This window comes from Akanthomyces muscarius, chromosome 6 (assembly GCF_028009165.1).
Source record: "Akanthomyces muscarius strain Ve6 chromosome 6, whole genome shotgun sequence".
Classification (NCBI taxonomy): domain Eukaryota; kingdom Fungi; phylum Ascomycota; class Sordariomycetes; order Hypocreales; family Cordycipitaceae; genus Akanthomyces; species Akanthomyces muscarius.
This window is the reverse complement of record NC_079246.1, coordinates 897542-910514: the sequence shown is the minus strand read 5'-3', so window position 1 is coordinate 910514 and position 12973 is coordinate 897542. Positions and strand designations below refer to the sequence as shown.

The 12973-nt window shown below is 53.7% G+C and overlaps 5 protein-coding genes across 5 annotated transcripts; all 5 read left to right on the top strand.

The window, feature by feature from the left end:
- Window positions 1-135: 135 nt before the first annotated feature.
- Window positions 136-1830, top strand: LMH87_000320 (uncharacterized protein; the record flags this gene model as incomplete). The annotated part of the gene is made up of 1 exon (XM_056198207.1): window positions 136-1830. The coding sequence occupies one exon, from the start codon at window positions 136-138 to the stop codon at window positions 1828-1830; it is 1695 nt and encodes a 564-aa protein (XP_056055178.1).
- Window positions 1831-2438: 608 nt separating this feature from the next.
- Window positions 2439-4134, top strand: LMH87_000319 (uncharacterized protein; the record flags this gene model as incomplete). Its single annotated transcript, XM_056198206.1, has 3 exons — window positions 2439-2980; window positions 3035-3840; window positions 3896-4134. 3 exons carry the CDS (start codon window positions 2439-2441, stop codon window positions 4132-4134), a joined length of 1587 nt encoding a protein of 528 aa, XP_056055177.1.
- A 688-nt stretch (window positions 4135-4822) lies between these two features.
- LMH87_000318 (uncharacterized protein) lies at window positions 4823-6008 on the top strand (the record flags this gene model as incomplete). Its single annotated transcript, XM_056198205.1, has 2 exons — window positions 4823-4950; window positions 5012-6008. 2 exons carry the CDS (start codon window positions 4823-4825, stop codon window positions 6006-6008), a joined length of 1125 nt encoding a protein of 374 aa, XP_056055176.1.
- A 3297-nt stretch (window positions 6009-9305) lies between these two features.
- On the top strand, window positions 9306-11114 carry LMH87_000317 (uncharacterized protein; the record flags this gene model as incomplete). Its single annotated transcript, XM_056198204.1, has 4 exons — window positions 9306-9568; window positions 9635-10018; window positions 10086-10910; window positions 11084-11114. 4 exons carry the CDS (start codon window positions 9306-9308, stop codon window positions 11112-11114), a joined length of 1503 nt encoding a protein of 500 aa, XP_056055175.1.
- A 223-nt stretch (window positions 11115-11337) lies between these two features.
- On the top strand, window positions 11338-12756 carry LMH87_000316 (uncharacterized protein; the record flags this gene model as incomplete). Its single annotated transcript, XM_056198201.1, has 1 exon — window positions 11338-12756. The coding sequence occupies one exon, from the start codon at window positions 11338-11340 to the stop codon at window positions 12754-12756; it is 1419 nt and encodes a 472-aa protein (XP_056055174.1).
- Window positions 12757-12973: the final 217 nt, after the last annotated feature.

Genomic DNA, 12973 nt, shown 5'->3' with positions numbered 1-12973 from the left:
TGCAGACGGCACTGATACGCAATTATCTCCGCGAAATCGCCGCTAAAGACCCGTTTAATCGCCGCCGCAATCCCGCCTTTTGGTGGCGCGGTCCCGGCTCTTGCATCAAAAGTAATACCCCCTACTACAACAACAATGCGGCTCAAACGCGGAGTGGAGCGCGAGTCGTGCGACTTTTGCCATGGGCGGAAGATCAAATGCGACAAGACGGCGCTCGCTGCCAAGGGCATCAGCGTCTGCTCCGCCTGTCAGCGGCGGAGTATCCCGTGCGTGGTGGACGACTCAAATGACATTCGCCTGCGGCGGCGGAAGCTTTTGCAGCACGGTGAAGCAGAATCATCAAGCCAAGCAAGCATAGAGCCCGCGAGTAAATTTGGTCTGTCGTGTGGCCAGACGCTGCCAACAACCACCGACGCTTCCGTGAGCTTGGCCGATGAACAAGACTCTCTATTCGACCTGAACCCCGACAGCATTTTGTTCCTCGATCACATTTTCATGGGCGACCTGGGAACCAACTTAATGGGCGAGTATCAAACAGGATTCAACATGGACTTCTCTACGTTTGATACCACGCAGACCAGCTCAGCGACAGCGCCAGGCCTGGAGCACTACCAGGATCTGTGGAGTGGCTGTGGCATGTCTGAAGGCGACTTCATGGGAGCAATCCGCGGGTATTTCGAGTACGCCGCCCTCTGTCTCCCTATTATCTTCGAGGATGCATTCTGGAAAGACGTGCAGTCAAAAGCCGCCAGCGCAGCGTTTGTGTGCGCGATTGCTTGTCGGGGCATGCCATTTACAGAGCACGTTCAGAAGTGGAATCTGCAGAATCAACTTGCCAGTCGGTTCAAGTTGCTGTTCCTGCAAAACCAGCAGTCGTCGCAGCAAAGCCCAAGCTTGGATCACATTGAAGCGCTGACGCTCATGTTTGGCTTCCCATACGAAGAAGGATCGGTTGGTGGGCTGGAAAGCCTGTTTCTCTCAAAGGATGCGCTTGTCCTCATGACGCTTCAGCTGCGCACCTCGAAGCGTGAGTCTACACTGTCACGGGCGTCAGAGCGGCTCACTCTGCTTTTTTGGCACGTGTACGGTGTAGATGCCTTTACCAGCTTGGATCACAAAACGGCATCCCGCATCCCCGATGCAGATGCCAACCGCGTGTTGAGCGGCACCGGATCGGGATATCTGGATACTATGCTCTCGCTCGCTCTTGTGGCCCGCAAAATCCTGCAGCGCCTGTGCGAAGCATCTCGTGTTGGTATTCAATATGCCGATGTCGAATTTCTCTACGGCCTTCTTGACGAGTGGCAGATGTCTTCGTGCCCACCCGGACTGCGCCAGCCGTGCGGTGGCGGCGAAGGGGATGATGCAGTCAATCAGCATCTCCATCTTCAACGGGTGGTCTTGCACCTCCTACATGTCAACTGCACCCTGCAGATCGAAAGCTGGGTGGATGAGCACGGGATCAAAATCGAGACCCTGGTTGATGAGATGACGGCGTCGCGGGTCGCCTTTGAGAGTTTGCATGCCCTGGCCAAAGGCGTGGAGATGGCGCGATGGCTGGATGACTGTCACTTTGGCAAATTTGCGATCGCTGACTTGGCGCCGAATGTTGTGCGGGACATTTTCATTGGCCTTGGATCATGGATGTGCCTGCGCGGTCACCGACTTAGTGAATCCTTCAAGTATCGGATAGCGGAAGATTCTACAGTGAAGCCGAAAGACCTGCATCTCCAAGCTGTAGCAGTACTGCGGTCTGCTGCGGCGAAGGCGGTCTCACACCGCGACACGACAGTAGTGTTAGGAAGACTGGATGGACTAATAGCCTCCTGAACTGAATGAACCAAAGTATGATCATTTACTCAAGAAATACACGAATATACAAACAAAAGCATATTAGCATAGTCATATCAGCAATCGGCTTATTGTCCAGGAAAACGAGGCCAGCAACACAGCAGCCTTGCACCAGACGGCAACGGCTGGAGTGCGTTGGTGGCGTGCATTCGTTTTCCTCTTTAGGGTAACGATAGACAGGGCTACATGAGAAAGTGGAAACCAGAGGGGGTAGTAGTAGAAGAAATAGTAGCATCTACAGACATCCCAGTACAACGCCGAGTATAGTCATCGCTGGTTTATTTCGTCTTACCCCGCCTAGAGGTGACGTGCACTACGACGCTCGTTTTCCATGTAGAGGACATGCTGCAAGCCGAGCCCCAGACCTGGCCGCAGCTGCATCGCATGGCCCGCGTCAGCCAAAAAAAAAAAAAAAAAAGGTTCTTTGCCGTCTTATCCGACATTCGTTTTCCTACTCAGGATGTATCACGTCTACTTCAGAATAGAATTGTATAAGACGGCGAGCGCCGTGCTCGATCCTGCACACATGCATAGTAGCAAGCTCATTTTTCGCAATAGACTACTTACTTCATTTTTAAACACACAAAATGAATCAGCTTTTTACGGTGCTTCACTTTCTGGCCCAGTACATTGCTGCCCCGACAGCATTACATGCATTTCCAGCACAAGACAATGGTCTCGTAGACTTGGGTTATGCCAAGCACATTCCTACATACATCAACACGACAGCTTCAGGCGAGCGCGTCGCCATCTATAAAAACATCCGCTTCGCGAACGCACCGACTGGATATTTGCGTTTTCGCAAGCCAGATACCAGTCTGCCAATACAGGATGGACTGCAGAACGGGAAAGCCTCCATGTCGGACTCGACCTGTATTTCCACTGCCCCCTGGATGGTGCCATTCCCGGGTATCAACGGTACGACTTTTGGCGTGGAAGACTGCTTATTCTTGGATGTCTACGTTCCCGACGAGGTGAAGCCGGGTGACTACGTGCCAGTTCTACAGTGGTTTACCGGATCGGGTTACGCCTTTGGAGGCAAAGAATATTTCATCAGCCCCATGGGGTTGTTTGATCGCATCAAGGCTGCTGGGTTGGGGAAATTTATCTTTGTCGCAAACAATTACAGGCAAGTATTCGAATGATAAATTAGACTAAAAAGAACCTGCTAACGTAATTCTAGACTGGGAGTGAGCGGCTTCACTTACTCCGCAGGAGAAGACATGGATGCAAATGTCGGAATGTTCGATTCGTTGGCCGCAGCGAAGTGGACTGCAAAGTACATTCACAAATTTGGAGGTGATCACTCAAGGTTCTCGGTCATTGGCGAGAGTGCTGGTGCCGGGATGCTCTACTATCTCACCACCCTGCAGGATGGCGAGGCAGCGCTTCCCTTCCAGCAGGCGTTCATTGCGTCGCCAGCTGCGCCTCCACGACGAGAAGTCGCCTCACGGCAAAATATGGTATTCGACATGATTTTGGATACGGCAAACTGCACGTCTCTCGAGTGTCTGCGAGGATTGTCTGAGACCGATTTGAAGACCGTGAATCATATCCTTGTCAACAACACTTCTGCCGGTGGTGGTGGCGGCAATTTTGGCCCCGGAATTGGCTTCGGCCTTGCACCAGACGGCGAAGACTTTTCTGATATTCCGGCCCAGCTACTCCGCCATGGAAAGGTGAATCGTGGGCTGAAGCGCCTGATTGTCGGCACCATGGCGAACGAAGGGCTCTACACGTCCAGCGACGACAATATGCCAGCCGCCTTCCCTGCTCTCGTACGGCGCATGCTGCCCGGGGCAAGCAACAATACCATCCTGTCTCTTCAAGAGCAGTATCATCCACGCGTACCAGCTCAGCTCGCGTGGGACTGGACGACCGATGTCGTGTTTGCGTGCCAGGCGCACAGTCTGGCAGACGCGCTGCCTGACCGGACTCACTTGTTTATCAATTCGATTCCTCCAGCGGCTCACGGCGATGACATATCTTGTAAGACCAACAACACTGGCTGATGTTGGGACTCGACTGACGCGGCCTGCCACAGACTACTTTTACGTGAATCAGAACAGCACGCCAGTGGACTACCCAGAGCTTGCGCTGGCGTACCAGGACAAGATTATCGATTTCGTACATGGCAAAGACATTGATTGGCCGCTGTATGGGGAGACTAAAAGGATGTACAACATCACTGGCGAGTTTATGAGCACCACGCTTTCGAAGGATCTGCAAGACCGATGCAATTTCATCAATTCGATGGTTCTGGACAAGAAGAATGGGGCCTAGTAATTCAGCGCTTCGGACAGAACAAGAGCAAGCTATCACAGAATGATATGTGCACATTTCAAGTCGAAGACATCAAGGGCTGTGTCCAGGTGGGAAAGAGAGTCTGACTCATCAAATGTGCAACGCCCTGCAAATGGCCTCTCCCCGGCGCCACCCATTGCACAGTCTCGTATTTGGTCCTACCGTGGTACAGTTACAGCAGCCCAACAAAAGCTGTCCATTGCCTAGATTGTATCGAAATATTTAGTGTGATGCTTTACCTCTTCAAAGACGTCCATAGTACTGGTCGCGAAACCATCTTGCTGGTTTCATACGGCTGGCGATGATGACTTGTCACGACGAGCACTCGTTTGCACGCACGAAATGCAAACAGAAGAAAAATTGCATTTGAGATCAGGGTTGGACAAAAACACGAAATATTGATATGTTGTGAAAGGTACGCTGATCAAACAACATGACACTCGGTTGCCCAGCATACACGCTCGCCTCTTCCTTCTCAACCTGTGGTGAACAGCTAGGTCTTGGCATAAATATCTGTTTGCTCCCAGGGCTCGCGTCTGCGTATCACCAACAACGTCAATTTTTCCATAAATACGGCTACACGTTACTTCGCTCTGTCTTATTTTTTGGCTCTTCCATTCGCTATCATCAATCCTTCTACCCTCAGAGACTATTCGAAATCGATACAATGATCGCTACTCGTGGTTTTGGACTGCGCCGTCTCTGCTGGGTGGCAGCGATTACCACATTCCTTCTTCTATCATTGACCTTTATTCACAGCAGGGCAACAAGTCGGGACTTCTTCACAGGCACAAGGTAAGCTCCTGAGCTCCCCCACGTCCGCGGGAAAACGTGGACGATGCTGACGTTGGCGTAGTCGCGCACCACTGTTACCACACGCGGTCCCCTTCAGCACCAGCACAGAAGCCTCTCAGCCCTGGATCGACTTTTACTTCCAGAGGCTGCAGAACCCGTCAGTGTTACCTGACACCCCCCGATACGCGCCCTACGGGGCTCTGGAGTGGCATCTGCCCGAGGACGCTCCGTGGCACGCAGGTCTCGGCAAAGACCTGTGCATAATCGACTTTGACGACCGGCCATTCGATGCCCCTGGGCAATTATTTGGGCCGCATGTCATGAGATGGCAGGAAGCAGAATCTGTGCATGGCCTGTCGCTCGGAATCCTCAACCACTGGTTGTATAGTAAGATACACGGATACAGGTACTACTATATAACGGTGGACAGTTTCCCTGATCGCCGCACTTCCTGGAAAAAACCAGCAATCATTTCTAAGCTCTTGGCAAAGCACAAGGCCTGCATATACATCGACTCCGATGCTCTGTTCAGAAACCTGGACTTGCCGTTCGAATGGCTGATGAACTACTGGAAGATTAGCCCGGCCTCCAACTCCCTGGCGCTCGCCTTTGACCCGACGCACGAGTGGAACCAGGACGAGTTCGGAAAGGAGTACCTCAATACGGGATTTCTTGTCACGCAAAACAACACAAGAACCTTTGAGATACTGGACGCCTGGCAAGACTGTCCAAACGACGGGGGCCGCTACCCGGAATGCACCAAGTTCCGGACGAATGACCCCGGCCGACCGACAGACCAAGGAGGATTTGGCACCTATGTCCGGTATGACTACACCGACGACATCGAGGAGCTCCCCTGCGATGAGGCAAACGGCTTCCCCGAGGCCCATTCTGGGTGCGATGGCACATTCATCCGCCACCTGTGGACCGGGAAGGACGGACTCCTTAAGATTTTCGCGGGGGGGCAGATGCCAGGCCCATACTTGGAGTATTTCCACACGGAATACCTGGGAACGAAGGCAGAGTTTCACATGCATGAAACTGAGCTGATGGGGTGACGACTTCCCGGGGAAGTCGGTGGCGGGCAATGGTATGGGTGACGGATTAGTTGGCTAACAGCACAGTAGATCTCTAGGAACAGTCGCTAGGTATTATGCGCAACTGTCTTTAGAATTTATGTCATGATTTCTTTCCTTTCCCATATTGCTACCTTGACTGTTCACGCGCCGGGGGTGATGAGATAGCATTGCAAGCAACCAGGGAGGAAGTCGTGCGTAAAACGCCAATTCTTCGCCCCAGAATCGTCCAGAATCACGAGCTCGGCATGCTACAGGTGGTTACAGATGAGACGATTGGGTGGATAGACTCGTCCAGTTCGAAGAATTCCCTTCAAGCTGACTTGGAAGAGGTGATGGAACTCGGCCAACGTCTTACACGATACGCGCTTGTCACAGACGAATCAACTTCTCGTTAAGTGTCTTGTATGGACGGCACATCATGCTCGTCATGATGGCTGGTCACTGGAACTCGTTGCAGACGCTCTCAGGCGTGGATACGAGGGTCTACCCATTGGCTGTGACCCTGGGATGCAGACATTTGTCAGACACATCAAGGACCAGTCCAACACGACAGCATTGAAATACTGGTGGCAGGCCCTGGATCAATATGATGGCACAGCATTCCCTCCTATCCCGCCACAAGTCCAACAGCCCGAGCCAAATAGTGTGATCGAGTACACAATCCCTCGTCTTCAAAACAACAGCCTGAGTGTTACATCATCGATATTTATCAGGGCGGCATGGACTTTTGCTGTCCGGCGTTTGACAAACCCGACTGATGACGTGTTTGGCGTTACTGTGTATGGTCGAGGCGCATCTGTCGCTGGTCTCGAGAGGTTGGTCGCCCCGACCTTTGCGACTATCCCAGAGCGCGTTCAGTTGGCAGGCGAACAGTCGGCCTCGGGATATCTCAGGGCCCTGCACGGATAAGCAATAAAAATGGTGCCCTTTGGGCAAACCGGCCTGCAATACATTGCAAAAATCTCCCCAGTTGCACAGATGGCCTGTTCTTTCCAAACTCAGCTCATTTTACAACATGAAGAGGGGACTCCGTTTGAAGAGGCGCTGATAGGCAAATGTCACGGTAATTGTATGGAAGAAGGGGGCGACACTTGTGCACTACCCTTGAAATATCTATCACCCCGAACCAGCTCAGAGTTTCGAATTCATTCGATTCCGAGGTCATGGAGCCAAATGTGGTACAGAATTTGGTGGATCTGTTTCATCATTTGCTCAACCAACTCGACGAGGCGGCCCCGCGCCAACTATTGTCGGATATTGAGAGAACTATCCCACAAGAATTGGCGCAATACGCAATTGCGACCACGGATTTACCAGTACAATCAAAGCATGGCGCCGATGAGAAAACTGCAGCTACAAAAGAGCCAAATCCACAACCGACGTCGGACACAGAGCGCCAAATGCAAAAAAAAAGTATTGGATCCTCTAGAGATATGTATGAGTCTGCGACAATGAAAAATGTGATGCGGGGTTGGCATGCGGTACTTAAGCGCGGTCTATCTGATCCAAATGCTACGATCAAGTTGCTGGGGGCATTGAATCGCGGAAGCGCACGCTGCTTGGAGCAGATTGCACAAAATTAGGAACGGATCGTTGCTTTATTCCGTTGGTACGTAGTTTTATAGCAGGCTTAATGAACCTGTCCATTTTGTACATGGGTATACACTGTTCTGCGGCTAACCAATACCTTGGCTCTGGCTAATAAAAAAGAGGAATGGCTGGCGAATGTAACAGCGGAATTCCAGCCTATTTTGGGCTTCGTCTCTTCGCAGCGTTCCGAGGCGAAAGGCCACCGCCATCCCCGCGGCCTCTCGCTCACCGTGAGCAGCGATGCCGCGGACAAGTTGAGAGGACCGGGGACAGTGCAGCCCTCAAACAAACTCGCTTTTCGCTCTTCTCTCTTAATTTTCGAACTACAATCCTCGAAACCTCTAGTATCCTTTCGGCAGGCCATCAAGTGGCCGTCTCTTGCGCCGAGGTGTCTTGAAAGTGATCGCCAGCCCGTCCTTGCCGCCATTGCCGTCCCGTCCGTTGATAAAGCCGCTGCAGGGTGACTATGCCGACAGAAGGATTGCGTTATTAGTTTGTCTTTAGCTGAAAACAAGCTGGCGCGCCCTCCCCAGACGCCACTAAGAAAAACCACACTCGCGCCTTATTTCCAGGAGCTAGATGCGCCACTGCGTAATCCTTGCAGGCAGCCAGTCACAGGCGCACAATCTGAGACAGTCGTGGTGCTGTTCCCAACGATGTGGCCAGTCGTTGCAGTTTGCGCAGCCTCACCGGCAATAAAAGCCTGAGAAGTTGTCAACTCTTTAATCCGTACTCCCGTGAGGTTTTGCTCCTGTCACCTGTCTCTCGAGGGCTAGGTTCCAAGGCGGAACGGTCACCGCCATCCCCGCGGGTGCTGGCCTCTTGCTCGCCATTGAGCAAAGACGCGGGTGACAAGTTAGGAAAACACGGAGTAGTATAGACTGAGAAGGAAATATCACATTTCCTTTTTTTGTTCTTTTAAAGCTACAATCATCGAAGCCTCTGCCATCCTTTTAGTAGGCAATCAAGTATATACTGGCTGACGCATCTCCGGTTACATCATTCCGGCCCGTGCAGTCCGCGCCTTCAACGGGCAGGATACTTTGTTGTGTTAGTTAACGCACGGTACGTTTAAAAATGCTAGCGCGGGAAACCAAATGCACCGATTGATTTGTAACGGCCATACGAAGCAAAAGAGGATTTGAAAGGTCCAGATATAAGATGAATTTGTCTTTAACCACCACATTGTGCGGCCCGGACTGGTCTTTACAGATCAGTAATCCTCAAGCCATCAGCCGGGGTCTCAAATGTCCGCATATGGCCGCATTATTTGCGCTCTAGTTGGTGCGCCCTGCCCACGACTGATGGCTAGCTAATAACCAGTAAAAGTAAGCCAGCCCTGGGGTCTCAGGAAGACTAGCGCAAAGCTAGTAAGGCAAGTGGCCGAAGCCCGAGAAACTCGATTTCAATAAGAATTCCTGGTTTCCCCTGCCCGTACCTGTTCAAGAATCCGACACACATCCAACTTCGAAGAGTCTTGTCCGCGTTGTCGATAGCGGGTCGAACTCGATAATTCGCCTTCTGTTGCGACAATTGACTAGAGACAAGGGAGGATCGCGGGCTCGAGATACTTGCGCCAGAAAGAGGTACGCGACGATTGCCGGGAAGCTGCGCCTACTCACGGCTTTGTTATCCCGCCACTACGTTCATCGGGGAGAATAGCGCCAGACACAACAACCAACCGCAATGTCGACGACGGCGGCGGCGGCGGAGGGAGCGCCGTCATCAGCGGCGACGACTACCCCGCGTGGCACAGAAACTGGCCTGCCGGGAATAACACCCGCGGTCGATCTGGCCCTTGCCGTGCACGATCAATCCGACGCCAGCGAGAAGCAAATCGACAAGTCGACGGCCGTGGCGTGGGAGCAAGACCCGAGAAACCCCATGAACTGGCCCAGCTGGAAAAAGGTGCACTTGATCGTCATGCTATCATCTTTTGGCTTTGTCTCGTACGTACCTGTATCCCAACTCGTCAACAGACTGGGGACTAGTTTCGCTAACTTGCTCTTCTCCAGATCAGCCGGGACATCCATCATCAGCCCCGCGACCAAGGCCATCATGGACGAGTTCCGCGTCACGCGCGTCGTCGCGCTGCTCCCGCTGTCTCTCTACTGCTTCGCGCTCGGCTTCGGGCCCGTCCTCGGCGGGCCCCTCTCCGAGACCCTCGGCCGCCGGCCCGTCTACGTCGGCACCAGCGTCCTCGGCGCCCTCTTCACCCTCGGCGCCGGGCTGACGCACAACTTCGGCGCCCTGTGCTTCCTGCGCTTCATGGCCGGCTTCTGCTGGGCGCCGGCACTCGCGAGCGGCTCGGGGTCCATTGTCGAGACGTTTGCGCCCAAGAGCCGCGGGCCCATGATTGCCATTTACGTGCTTATGCCGTTTCTGGGTCCTGGCTTTGCGTATGTTTTCTCCAGCTTGCCTACAAAGAAACTTTTCAAATTGGACCGGTACTAATTGGAGAATTAGGCCCATTCTCGGATCATTTGCCGTTAGTCGCCAGAATTGGCGCTGGACGCAGTGGATTCTGCTCTTCTTTGCCGTTTTCACACTGCTCTTCACGCTGACGACGTGGGAGACGTTTCCCGCCATCTTGAAGCGCCGAATCGCCAAGGAACGCGGCGAGCATGTACCCCCTTCACCATCGGTCCTCAAGCACATCACCGCATTTCTCCAAACAGGCCTCATCCGCCCCGTACACATGCTGCTGACCGAGCCCATCACCGGCTTTCTCTGCCTCTACGTGGCGGTCAACTTTGGCATTCTCTTCAGCTTCTTCGCAGGCCTCTCGTACACTTTCGGACGCGTGTACCACTTCAACATTGAGCAGTCCGGCCTCGTCTTCCTCTCCGTCGCGATTGGCTGCATCATCGGCCTGCTGACGATCCTGCTCTGCGACGTCAAGCTGTACCGCGCGCAGATTCCCAACTTCCCGCCCGGAAAGGTCCCGCCCGAACACCGCCTCTACCCCGCCATGGTCGGCAGTCTCGGTCTGCCCGTCGGCCTGTTCTGGTACGCGTGGACGGCCAAGAGCTCCATCTCCTGGGCGAGCCCGGCGGTGGCCATCCTGCCCTTTGCGTGGGGGAACCTCTGCATCTTCGTTTCGGCCATGCAGTACGGCGCCGACACGTACCATGGCAGTGTTGTGGCCAGCCAGGCGAGCGCGAACAGCCTCGCGCGGTACGCGTTTGCGGGCGCCTTCCCACTTTTCATCGTCCAGATGTACGACGGGCTGGGCGTGGACTGGGCCGTCACCCTCTTTGCGTTTGTGACGGTGGCGCTTCTTCCTATTCCGTGGGTTTTGTTCAAGTTTGGTCCGCGTATTCGTGCCTTGAGCAAATACGAAACAGTCCAGTACGAGAACTTGTAGATCATAATTGCATAGATCGGCGTTGTATTTGATTTGGCTTGAAGATATTACGCATCGGCATTGGAGTTTCTCGTCGCGGAGCTGATTCTTTCTATAGGCAAAACAGCATAGTGGCATATTTTCCATGATTATGTGCGTCACGGCCAATTTACTCCCAAGACCCTGTGTAAGTGGTTATCGTCGGAGTAGTGACCCGTGGGGCAACTAGACTACTCCGAAAAGATTGGAGATTCAAGAGTACATAGATAAGCAACTACCATCATGGATGGTCAATGCCATTCAAAATTGAATTCATAACTGTATTCCTCAAGATATACTGTCTTCAAAGTCTTCGATATACCTGTCGTCACCATGAGTTTTGTCGCTCCGCAAAAACATGTCGACAAGTCGGATCTGCGCGCCGACTTTGCCGCCGCCATGTCGGCCATGTACAAGGCAGAGGTTCCTCTGTATGCCGATTTGATCGAAATCGTCCAAGATATCAATCAATCTTTAATCAGCTGCAGCAGCCTAGCCAGCAACCTGGAGCGCTTGACCACCGAGAGACATGGTGCGATCCGCCTGGGCACGGCGCATGAGCTGCACACAATCCAGAGGATATTCAAGTTGCTGGACATGCACCCTGTCGGCTACTACGACCTATCCGTTGCTGGTCTTCCCATGCACGCTACAGCATTCCGGCCAACCTCGGTCGCGAGCTTGGAGAAGAACCCATTCCGAGTCTTCACGACGCTTCTGCGGCCCGAGCTGCTTGCCTCCGCGAGAGCCCGCGCCCTGGCCAAGGCGCTCCTAGCCCGTCGCAACATATTCTCCGACGCGCTGGTGCGCATGCTCGACACGGCGGACTCTCAGGATGGGCAGCTGACCGATGCACAAGCCAAGGTGTTTGTCGGCGAGGCGCTTCGCACCTTTAGCTGGCAACCCGTGGCCGCCTCTACGGACAGGGAATACGAGATACTCAAGGCGGAGCACCCGATCCTCGCAGACATTGCATGCTTCAAGACGGCGCACATCAACCATCTCACCCCGCGCACGCTCAACATATCGCGGGCTCAAAGGACCATGGTGGAGCGCGGCATGCGGGCCAAGGAGCGCATCGAGGGCCCTCCGCCCCGAGCATGCCCCATCTTGCTCCGCCAGACGAGCTTCCTGGCCCTCGAGGAACAGGTCAGCTTCTACACCGACGCCGACGCCGGCTCGCTGGTGCCGTCGACGCATACCGCACGCTTCGGCGAGATTGAGCAGCGTGGGGCGGCGCTCACGCCGACCGGCCGGGACCTGTACGACGCTCTTCTCGCCGAGAGCGCGGCCCAGTCGTCGGCGGGTCTCGGCCCCGCGGCGGCGGACGCGGCAGCCAAGCAAGTCTTTGCCGCCTTTCCAGACACATGGGAGTCTCTGCGCGGCCAGGATTTAATCTACTGCAGATATGCGGTGGTCAAGAGGCTGGAGCGAAAACCCGCTTTCACCGGTGCGCACAAGACGCTGCTGGACCAGTTGGTCGCGGACGGCTGCGTCGAGGCTGTGCCCATTACGTACGAGGACTTCTTGACATTCTCTGCCGCCGGCATCTTTCGCTCGAACCTGTCTTCTGCATCAAGTTCGGAGGATGATCTGAGTGCTCAGAAAGGTGGTCCGGACCAAGCTGGGCTGGAATCGGCGTTGGGGGCGCCTTTACTGGACATTTATGAGTGGTATGATGGCGTGCAAAGAGCTAGTCTGGAGGCGGTGGGTAGAGAATTGGGGGTTGATCTCACTGAACTAACTATATAGTTGTGCAGCGAAATAAGAGTCAGGATGGCGATTTTCTCCTGGTAGTAATTGAGGTTCTTGGATGTAGAGTGGTAGTGTGTAAGTCGCACAACTGGTCGTGAGGCTGGCAAGATAATTCGCCTACGTGAAACTTTTGGAACTCGTTTCGCCCGTCGCATCGATCGCGAGTGAATGTAAGAGTAGTACACTTGGCAAAAGCTAAACTTAGAATGAAGTC